This window comes from Sinohyriopsis cumingii, chromosome 13 (genome assembly GCF_028554795.1).
Source record: "Sinohyriopsis cumingii isolate HCF-2022 chromosome 13, ASM2855479v2, whole genome shotgun sequence".
NCBI lineage: Eukaryota > Metazoa > Mollusca > Bivalvia > Unionida > Unionidae > Sinohyriopsis > Sinohyriopsis cumingii.
The window spans coordinates 62,249,244-62,261,730 of record NC_142973.1 but is presented as its reverse complement, the minus strand read 5'-3'; the positions used below and the strand labels follow the sequence as shown (position 1 = coordinate 62,261,730).

The window sequence follows — 12,487 nt, the reverse complement described above, 5'->3', positions numbered from 1 at the left end:
CCAATTCTCACTGCTCTTTGTGGATGCAAAAAAATGTACATAACAACAGCCCTGAACTTTTAAGGGCAAATCATATGCATACGATGTGTAGGTTAACAGAGCAAAGAATGATATGAAAAAACTGAAGCCCACATTTTATGACAGAGCATCAGGTACAATTTACCTATGTCACATATTAAATTTCATTGCTATTTTAACCAACACAGCTCATGGAAAACTATTACATGATTTTATTTGTTCATTAATAAGTAAATAAAAAACATTCAGCATGCAAGTTAATTAAAAGTGGGTATTGCATATAACCCATATATTACATGAAAATACATAGAAAGCTACATAAAGAGACACTCTGAGTTTTGGAAGATATAGTTTATTTGAAAGAGTCGTGTCCTACCTAAATGTTCCTTTGTTTGTTATTTAGGTATCAAGTTCTACAAAAGAGCACCAGAACACATATCAACCATAAAATCGAAGTAGGAAAATCATAGAATAATGTGATATGCATCTATAATGCTAATCCTCAAGATAGACAAATATTCTGGTGAATAGGAGCAAATACATAAACATATTTATCGGTGTTACAAATATACAAGATTTTCATGTTAGCCTGAAACATAGTTTCTTATAAGATATAAATATAACAGTCATAATAGAAATAGGAAGTACCAAACACAAAATCTAAATATTCATTCCAATTTTAACATAACAATCCATCCTGAAACGTAAAGTTTATTCCTCCTTTCTTCTTTGTAATCACATACACATATACCATACGTACTCGCATAAAAGACGAGTCAAACTTAAAAAAAGAGAAGATTCAGATCTGCCATAGAACAATATGCCTGCAGATCAGGATCTATGTTATAGGTTGTACTGATTACTCCTAACAAGCAGCACAGACCCAGATATGACTGCACATTCTGCAACAACAGATCTGGGCCTGTGCAGCTTGCAGTGTTAGTCTAAATTGCATATATGGGTCACTATTCTACATTAAAAGTGCCTTCCCTGGATCCCATGTACATTTTATTGGAACAGTCCTAAATGAAGAGCTGTCAATAACCCCAATTTGATTAAACAATATATCTGATATTTGTATCACAAAAAAAATTTCCTTGCATTCATAGCCGTGGACACATTTTAAAATATGGACATATTAGAAAATAAATATATAGGCTAATTTTTGATCTTAGTGAAGGCTGTATATACTTGTCTTTGTTACTCATAACAGCTGTATATGCTAATTTTTTAATACTAGTCACTAGTGAAAACTGTACAGGCTTGTTTGTACCAGTAGTGAAGGTGGCATAGGCTGGTTTTTATCACTAGTAAGGACTGTATAGGCTTGTTTGTACCACTAGTGAAGGTTGTACAGGCTTGTTTGTACCACAAAAACTGTATCGACTTGTTTTATCACTATTAAAGGCTGTATGGGCTTGTTTTATTACTGGTGAAGGGTATATACGCTTGCGAATATAAATGAACAGCACACCATTTAAATAGGTTTAATTATAGAATGGATAAAGCAAACAATTTGATGCAAGTACTTATTTTCCAGATTGTACAGTATTGCGTAATGAAGATAGAGTTATAATTAGATATATCAAGCACATTTTCAATTTTGACAAGGTTTTCTTTTTAATTTTCTGCTGTAAGCCTCTTATACTAAATGCATATTAGATGTTTAAAACTTATTCAAAAGTAGAAGTATTTTGCTGTGTTCTTCAAAAGTTTTATTCCTAATATCAGAAATGACTGGATTATCTTTGGTGATTTATTTCATTGGGTTTAATGTTATTTTTCAGCACATAAATGGCTGTACATGGCAGCCAGTATATTTGGGGGTGATCTTTGCAATGCAAAGTGGTTTGCTATCCTACTGATCAAGTAAAAGCATGACTGCTTTTAAGAAAAATAAACATTACCCATTTCATCTCAGAATCCAATTATCAATATCTGGACAAAGTTACTGTCAACAATTATTAGAATCACACAACTATTTTTTTCTTTGAAGAGACAATAAAAAATTAACTAATGTGCACATGTCTGATAATACAATTAACCCTGGAATGTACATTTATGGATATCTACAGGTTTGGAACACATATACTTATAAATAGAGAACTATGTACAACATTTAACTGTAGTTAGGAGCATTAAAATTTTTCCTGCTAGAAAACTTTTTTTATATAAAAATATCTAGCCTAGGAACAAGTTTAAAAACTCCCGCATTCTATTTTCTTATCAAATATATGACTATTTTGCTTATATAATAAAACAGTGTTTAGTACGAGAGATAGAAATGGATTTTAAAACCATTCAATTTCATGCATGATCATGTACCCACATGATTCATAACAATTACAATAAGCAATGATTTGATGAATTAATTTCAAAACATAAATTGTAACAAGGTGTTTACTCATAAAGACAAATCATCTCAGAAACAGCCACATATTTAAGAGTATCTAATAATATACAGATAGGTATACAGGTAAATGCCAGAGTCACTCAAGCCTGAAAATTAGGTCGTTATGACACACCAGTGGTACAGTTACTCTCCTTAACATGCATCCACATACCAATTTTTATGAGTTTAGGTGAAATACTATCCAAGATACTGTGAGTGTAAGAAATGGAAAGTTGAAAATACTTAAATCACTCATGCATGAAAATTAAGACACAATGACCTAGTTTTAATCAGGAATACTTGCTTAGATATGCATGATTTTCTCAAAAGTGAAACTGGGTCTAAGATACTGAGGATGTAACAGACCAAGAGCTAAAAATAAGTCAATAAAGCATGAAGAAATGGTCATATTGACTAAGTGTTGGTATGGCTGAGTTACAGTAGTCTTGCTCAGATGCATTAACATTTTCAGGGAAAACAGAGTCAATGAACTGTTCATAGTGCAAAAGCATCTCCTGCATGAAAATTATGTTGTACTACCGAATTCTGGTGTGGTTACTTAACTTTCTTTCATATACAAACACATACCAAATTTCATCAATAATGGTGAAATAGGGTCCACTGTAGTGAGGTCTAAATAAAAAAAAAGATGAAAATAAAATGTCAATCAAGCATGAAAATAAGTCAAATTGGCTTGTTTTTGTTTTTTCAAAGCAGAACTACTTTTTCTGAGATGTACCCACGAAATAATTTCTTGTGTGCTCGTGATAGTTTACAAATAAATACCTGAAAATCACTAAAGTGTGAAAATTAGTTACATTGGCTTAGTTATGGTATAGCAGAGTTACATTCTCTTTAATTTACATGCCGATTTTTCATTATTGTTAGAGAAATCAGATCCAACATATTGGAGGTACAATGAATGAACTTGAACAGTTTAAAACAGAAAAGTCATATGTGCAAATTAGGTCAAAGAACCTATTTTTGGCATGGTTGAGTTACTCTCATCCAGATGTACATACATAATAATTTTCATGAGTAAATAAAAATTAAAGTACCAAAGGTGAGGCAAACAAACAACTGAAAATACCCAAATCATTCAAGTGTGCAAATTAGGCCATAGTGTCCAAGTTTAGGTATTTGTAAGTTACTCTTCCCAAGATGCATCCACGTACCAATGTATACAACTGTTGGTGAAATAGACTAGGAGATATTCTGGGTAACAAACAAGCAAACAAACACACAAATGAATGGTAAAATGTTATATCCCCTCCCAACTTAGTTGGATATGGGCTAATGCAATAACATCATTGCACATAACACAATAAAATAAGCTCTTATACATTAAAGAGATCTAGGTACTGAGCATAAAGATGGAAGAAATTCAGGAATTTCATGCAAGACATGTTGATGCTGAATGACAGATATTTATGATTTTGCAAGTCACAATAGCTTTGGTTATCCAAATTTAAAGTGATGATTTCTAGTAAAATTATTTGATATTTTCATACTGGTGCAAAGATTATTGGTATTCCTTTTTTGTCTGGTATGCAAAACATCCTTGGTTGGGCATATAATAATGTGCAATAATGACATATAATAAGTACAGTCTATTAAGTACAGTCAAGTCTTATTTACCATATATTTATTTATCCACAAGATGCTATGAATTTGACAATATATTGAAGATTATATAAAGTTCAACAAGTTGTTCAGATAGAATGTTTGGATAGTTCGATGTTAACATTTCATCGAATTAAAGGGACTTGAGGGTATTTTACATTATTAAAGTAGGTACACAGTCTCACTTTTCATGAAAAAAAACATGCGGTATTGTGGGTATGACTGGTATTAGGTTACCATATACATTCGTTTCATGGGAATTATGCAGTGAGCTAGTCTATATAAATAGTGAACTCTTTATTGATAGACATTCATTTTGTCACTATGTAAAAAAAAATCTTTTTGTGGGTACCGAAATAAGTGGATGTGTCTGTTATTTATCTCATCTTGAAATTTAGGGTTTAAAGCAACCATTAAATCAATGAAATTTTTATACATGGAATGTGATGAATTCATAAATAATTTTGCCCTAGTTCCTTGCAGAATTACCCACAATGACTTGCAAATATGGAGCTGATTGCTATAAGAAGTTCTTATGCGTTTGCTGTTATAAATTATGCTTAAACAAAACTGAAATCCCTGCCAACAATAACTGAACTCATTTTTCGTAACATTGGTAGTTCTTTTTTTTAATTTGATTAACTATTTCTTCTCTTTACACAAATGGGTGAATGTACCTACTTTTATAAATGTCCTTAACAGTGTATATTATTCTTAATGTTGAATTAACAAAAGACTCCTTGTTAGCACCAAAATGATCCAGTGCCATGGTAATACATGATCTGTGAGTGAGTGAGTGACCTTCACCTTCTGAGAACAGTTGTTCTTTTCACTACACCACCAGATTTTTTCTTTGTCTGAAGAAAAAAAGAAATTAAAAAAATTACAAGTAGGTGTGCAAAGTCAGACAGCAGTTTTAGTTTGCAATCATAAACTTTAATGCTTATGTATCTATTTACAACATCTACAACCATCAGTAAAGTTCAACAGTACCTTACTTAATTATTTAATGTCAAAGTTGCATGTGTTGCACTCTTGCATCTTCTGAATGGGGAACTCTGTTCTATTTGGGTGCCCATAAAGAAGGTACAAGACTGCAACACACACTCAGACACAGTCTGTTTGTAGGAGCCTTTTCCACACCTTTTTTCTCTCAAATCATTATCGATTCCAATGTACTATCTTTCACTGATGATCTGATTTCTGTGTGATTTTCTTTCTGAACTGTTTTTGTTCTAGCAGTAATCCTTTACAACATTAGTAATGGAAAGAGGAAGGTTCATTTCTAAAAGAAATTTAGTAAATCAAGCTTCAATCAATTACATGAATGTTCTCTCTGGTATTTATAAACATCGTAAGTTCAGGCTGAGTTGTTTATGATGAAGCAGCAAGCTGATGTTTATTAGCTTCTCATGCTGTTTTATGTCCTGGGCACCTCCATGCATAGTAGTGAAATCACATTACACAATTTGCCAAACGTAAAGTTTTCTCCTTAACTAGATGGTTTCACAAATCTAAACAAGACAGCACAATTGTCCTTCCAGTTCTGTTTTGTTTTCTTTCCTGGGGAGAATTCAGAATCTTCTGCTTTCCTTTTCAACACGATTAAAATTTTAATATCATGAAGATGAGATACAGTGATAGCGGTAACTGTTTGTGCAATCCAATATGGTGGTTAAAGACAGTCATAGTAGCCTCAATTTCAAATGAACCAATCATATTTTAGAACCCTTTTTCTATATACCTGTGATACATTTCTACCAGAATGGAACCGAGTGCTCATTCTAAGCAGAAAATTGCAAGGACATTTTAAATTAAATTTTTTAAATAAATAAAAATGGATTTTTAACAAGAAAAACGTATACCTGTATTCAGGTCCAAAATATGTGACAATTGTGGGAAAAATGGGACACTTGGCAGCTATATATGACCCTGCAGCCAACATTACATGAGATAGTAACCTAATTAAATACATCCTGCCTACTCCATGCATATGACCCTGCTGCCAACAGTACATAGTAACCTAAATTCATATAGCCTGCAAAAAACATCCATACCACCCTGCAGCCAACAGAATTTGAGACACTAACCTAACTGCATATATCCTGCAAACTCCACATATGTGACCCTGCTGCTAACAGTATATAGGAAACTAACTTAAGTTTTCATAAATCCTGCAAATCCCACCGATATCACCATGTAGCCAATAGAACATGACACTACCCTGAACTTGATGGACATACACACAAATGGACCAAATTAACACTAAATGTACCTTGTACAGTTGGGATGGGATAGATAGTACTCTCACTGCATATTTAAATGTTGTCATGAATGATGAACAAACATAATAAATAAATTATATATATATATATATATATATATATATATATATATATATATATATATATATATATATATATATATATATATTTATATATAAAGAGAGAGAGAGAGACAGAGCATTGAGTGATGAGGAAACAATAAATAATATAAATACATGTTGCTATTAATGATGAGGGAATATAATAAATAATATAAATACATGTTGCTATTAATGATGAGGAAATATAATAAATAATATAAATACATATTGCTATTAATGATGAGGGAATATAATAAATAATATAAATACATATTGCTATGAATGAAGAAATATAATAAATAATATAAATACATGTTGCTATGAACGAAGAAGAAATATAATAAATAATATAAATACATATTGCTATGAATGATCAGCAGACGTTTCCAATCACTTGTCAATGAGCTGAGCTTTGCTAAATATATTTGCTTATACATGTAGATAAGAGATTAAAATAAAACAAAGGGATTTCCAGAATTTTATCCTGCACATGCAAATAGCTGTACAAACTTGTGATATTAGAAAAAAGATGAAGTTTGAAAGGTGATCTGCATTGCAGTACAAACAAGATATCAATACTAAGTGCTATTCCAGTAGAACACACATGGGCCCCAGTAAAGGCATTTTCAATGTGGAGTGGTCACCCAAAGATGTAATTTACAAATCTGTATAATTTTTATACATAAACTCAAAGTAATCAATACTCCGGCATACATTTTGAAGAAAAAAAATGCCATCCAGGGAATCATGTTGATTTAAATGGAAAAGCATTGACTAAATTTCTACAAGAAAATTTGCAATATTCAAAACTTGGGACTGATGTTATATCATACTGACTGCACACTGTCTGGACAAGACTAACAGAAAAATATGATCATTGCACACAATATTTCCTATCAGCAAAAACAGTATTGTCAGTTACCTACTAACGACCTCCAACCAATGGCTGCCCTTGCTGTTGTTGTTGTGGAGGTTGCTGTCCCAACTGTTCCTTTTGCTGCTGAAGATGAAGCTGCTGCTGCTGCTGCTGTTGAGCTGCAAACTGTTGCTGTTGTTGAGCGGCAAGCTGCTGCTGCTGGGCAGCCATCTGGTGCTGCATGTCATTGAAATTTTGGTTCTGCTTCATCATCTGCTCCTGGTTTAAGCCCTGGTTACCAAAATGTTGCCCTTGTTGATTTACATCAACAGGTTGCCCACCTTGATTTCCAGTGATGGCCTGTCCCCCTTGGTTACTTGCAACAGGCTGACCCCCTTGAGGTTGGAAATGAAGAGCTTGCCCCTGAGGCACTCCCTGAGGGGGAATACCAGGAGGTATTCCCTGACCCACTGGAGCTCCCTGGTGGAACTGTTGCTGTGGAACTCCCTGTGGCATTCCTGAGGGATGGAAACCTATGATGAAAAAAAAATGGAAACAGTACCTTATTTATCTGTCAAGTGGTAAATATAATTATTAGACGTTTTTATGTGAACCCATCATACATTGGTCAAATACTCAGGTGCTAAAGGAAGTAGGATCAGTTTAACATGTACTATACCAGTGTTACTAAACATAGTGCCTTGTTCAACTGTCCATAAATAATTTCCATGAATTCAGGATAAGACCATTTCTTCTTCTCATTGCTGAAAGAAGAAACCATCTGATGTTTTTGAACAATAAGAATTTCAAATTAGTCACTGTGAAAGCCATTATGGATGTAAAATCATCACCATTTTCATTTATACCATATATTACATAACAACTCTGGTGAAAACCCAATGCAGATAGGACTTTTCATTGAAGAGGAGAAGCAAGACAAAGATTTTCAAGATGACTGATGACTGCATTGGATTGCACCATTTTCATTCAGGACTAAATATACACTGCAGGATGTCTTTCACTGAAAACACCATGCTGATATAACCATCCATTCACTCTCCGTCACAGATCACTGCCATCTCACCTCTGTCTGCGTGGGTTCGAGTCTTGGGCTCAACCAATGTGGGTATGTGAGAAAGCTTGCCGGTAGCTTCTCGTGGATCTGTGGTTCTTTCTGGGGTTTTCTCAGGTTCTTCCTCCATCATTAATACTGGCCGCCATGTATAGCCTATCTTGTGCTGAAAAATGGCGTTAAACCCTATAACAACAACAACCATCCATTCAGGTGGAATAATGATAACAATATTTACTAGATGGATGTCTGAGCAGAACTAATTTCATTTAAGATCAACCAAACATTCTATGAAGTCTTTCAGTGAAAATTTTATGCTGATACGACTTCCCATTCTGAAGAAATGATGCCAAGAGTTCCAAAATGGCTGCAATAGAGACCATCATTTTCATTGCGAACAACTAGGCATCATAAGGAGTCTCTTGTGAAAACCTGATGTTGATAAGACCATTCTTTAAGGAGTAGTGCTAATAAGATTTTTCAGATGGTTACTGTGGCAGCCTTATTTGGCGTCAAAGTGGAACCATTTTCATTAGTACCAACAAGACATTATAAAAAGTCTTCTGATGAAAACCCCACGTAAATATGACTTTCACATCAAGACAAACAAAGATACCAAATTTATCTTATAACAGACATCATCTTTTAGTGAAACCCAGATGCTGATATATGACCTTCCATCCATTCAGGAGGAGTTGTGATAACAGATTTTCAAGCTGGCTGATGTGGTGACCATACTGGATGCTGGAGCAGCATCATTTCATTTTGGTCCAACAACAACTAGAGATATGTGTGTGTGTAAAGTTCCACTGCAATCATACAAGTATTTTCAGAGGAGGAATAATAATAATGTACTAATTGCCAGATCGACCAGACCACACCAAAATCAATAGGCGCCTTTCTCTATAATGCAAGCCATCCACAAAGTTCAGTCACAGTTTGTGCACATAACTATAATTATTTTGTGGACAGTTTCTCCTTTTAGAAGTGACTCTAACCTTGAACTTTGACCTTTTAACACCAAAATCAGTAGTTGTCTTCCTTTACTCAAATGCATGTCATCTACACAGTTTAGTAAAGGCATGGTGTTCAAAGCTGAATTTTAAGGCAATTGCTTTTCCTTCTTTCAGCCCATGAGAACAAGACCTTCAACATTTTCACCCCAAAATGAACATGTGTTGTCCTTGTTTCAAATGTAAGCCATCCATAAAGTTTGGTTAGAGTATCTGATAATGAACACAAGATAGTGTGCAGAAATCATTCCTTCTTAGATCACTACAACCCTACCCTTTGACTGTCAGACCACCAAATCAATAGGTGCCTTTTTATCCCAAATGCAAGGGAAAGTTTGGTCAAGGGATCTAATATACAAATAAAGCTATCGCATGGAAACAGTTTTCCTTCTTTCAGTCTATGATCTTCAGTTTTAAATTATGATATAAACAAGATTCCACATAACACTTTAATTTGCCGCAAGCAGTCAATGATACATGTTCTATGACAATAAAAAGACTGCAAATGACCAAGATGCCTCTCTTATCACAGTATGTCATGTTCTATGACAAGTAAAAAATCGGAATGCTGTTAACTACACAAATGCCTCTGTCACTGCTAAAATATGATGTCCTATGACAATTATATATCCTGATATATAAAAAATCATACACTGTTAACATTAGTGCCTCTGTCACCTCAGAAATGTGATGCCTTTGACAGCTATGACTGTTTTCCTGACTGGCATTCAAAAGAACATCAACACATAAATGAGATGCCTTTGTCAGACAAGAATGGCTGACTAATTGACATTCTACAGAACATCAATAGATAAATGAGAAGCCTTTGAAAGAAAAGAATAACTGACTGACTGCCATTCAACAGAACATCAACACATAAAATGAGATGCCTTTGACAGACAAGAATGGCTGACTGACTGCCATTCAACAGAACATCAACACATAAAATGAGATGCCTTTGACAGACAATAATGGCTGACTGACTGCCATTCAACAGAACATCAACACATAAATGCAATGCCTTTGGAAGATAAGAAAGACTGACTGACATTCAAAGGTTAGTTTACAGACCTTTCCAAGCCTAACAAAACCTCAGTAAGGCAGTTGATTTTTTCTGTAATTGTGACCAGTTTTCAGTAAGGTGTAACAAAAAATATCATGTGTTGCTATTGTCATATTGGAAATCAAGTATTTAAAAGTTGGATGCAACAACATGGTTCCCACGCTTTTCTAAAGATAAATTTCCAGGAAATTTCCAGGGTTTATCCAGGATGAAATTACTTTTTTCAAGATTCACATATGACCATTACTGAATGGAATTAAAGAACATTTTAGACTGTAAAACATGCATTTTCTAAATCTAAAAATGTTTCTCTTTCAAGACTCTCCAAAAACATCAAAGTCAAAAAAGATGATCATGTACAAAACCACAAAATGTAACACATGAAACAAGTTTGATTATATTCCTATAAATTGGCATGTAAAGTCATTTCAGTGTACAGAATACAAATTCTAACTTTATTTTGCTGCATTATGTTGTTAAGTAGGAACAACATAATGAACATAAATTATGTTTTGTTTCCTTTCAAACCTTTAATTCTAAGGAATTCTGTAGTAATACATATATATATATATATATATATATATATATATATATATATATATACGCATCTCATAGAAAATAACATTTCCTATTACAGTATAAAAATACAAAACAATTAAAGCAAATAACTAGAATTTTGTCTTGTAATGAAATGAGTTTAACCCTGAATTTATTTGTGCCAATAAAATCCCAAACAAGATTTTTCAAAGAACCTAATCTCTTTAAGATGATCTAGTTAAAAATTTATCTTCTAAAAAACATTTTCAAAAGGGTTGATTTAAATTTTGACAAAAGACCTCCAAAATTATACTGTTATATAAGCAAGGACTGAATTTTCTGTAAAATCAACTTGTCTTCATATTGTTTTTTAATATATAATACAAGAAACGACAATATCTCATTTCAGCTCTGAGATTCAACAATTTGGACTACAAATTTGGCTTAAAACGAATAGCAGTCCGTTTTCTAATCCAAGTTTCCTCCAAATATTCCGACCCCATTTGTCATATTTAGACATTTAGGATGGGGTGTTAGGTCATTGCAACTTCATATTGAAAATTTGGAATTTGCCACCACCATGCGGTAGAGACATATGGTAGTCGCTTACCAGCATGCCTATAAAATTTAAACTTATGTTACATCGACTCATACCTGCATGAAATCGATAAGAAAATGATTTTCTCAGAAATGGCAAGTATTATAATCGTTATGTCGTTAATCTGCTGACAAGACAAAACTACAGCATAGATGAAACCTGACAAAGTACTCGCCATTTGCATTATAGTCACATGACTTCAGAAATCTCAAATGACAACATCCTAAGTGCAATAGTCATGTGATATCAACAACAAACTCCTTTATAATGTTTTTGTATCGAAATTCAATTATATTAAATATAAGTCAGATACTTTGTGTAAAAACCAGCAATCTGGCCAGTCTGATTATCATGCAAAGAGCACATGTCAACATGGTAGGTCACGTGATACAACAAAATTCCAGAAGTTCTTCTCGGAATATATAAACATGGAGAATTTTGTATTCTTTCGTTTTTTTGTTTTTTTATTACAATCAGTATACGCTTTCATTTAATATTTTTTTTTCTTTTTTCTCTACAACATTTGAAAATGTGGGTTGTTAGATTTGTGTACTCATGCGAATAGCTATGCAAATCGCAAGTACCAGGTCACATTTCATCAACGACGTAGTTTAATCTTGTCTTTTGGCAGATTAAAGAAATAACCATTTTAATACTCACAATTTCTGAGAAAACAAGTCATTTTCATATCAATTTCATGCATGTATCACTCAATATAACAATGTTTAAAGTTTGCTAGGCCATCTGGTAAGTGACTAAGCTTTGCTATCTCCCAACTTCACATAATCCATAAAAAAAAGTTTAACTTCACATGGGCTGTAGTGATGCCAATGATCTTTCCAAACATGTGATATACACAAATCAACACATGATATGTACTTATTGCCCTTCCTGCTATTTTCCCTAATGATCTGAATATTCCTTTTTATTCCTCTGTACTATTAAAACAA

General features: G+C 33.4%; 1 protein-coding gene across 4 annotated transcripts in view; it reads right to left on the bottom strand.

Moving 5' to 3' along the window:
* Positions 1-350: 350 nt before the first annotated feature.
* The window catches only part of LOC149785694 (nucleobindin-2-like), a 49,156-nt gene continuing 37,019 nt past the window's right edge, over positions 351-12,487 (bottom strand). For 3 of the 4 annotated variants that reach the window (XM_089979549.1, XM_089979552.1, XM_089979550.1), the window contains exons 12-13: positions 7,321-7,787; positions 351-4,890 (exon numbers count right to left, since the gene is read on the bottom strand). In XM_089979549.1, the coding sequence (XP_089835675.1) occupies positions 7,324-7,787 (464 nt within the window). In that variant the 3' untranslated portion in view covers positions 351-4,890; positions 7,321-7,323. The remainder of the gene's footprint in view (positions 4,891-7,320; positions 7,788-12,487) is intronic. The other variant, XM_089979551.1, reaches the window with a different exon arrangement.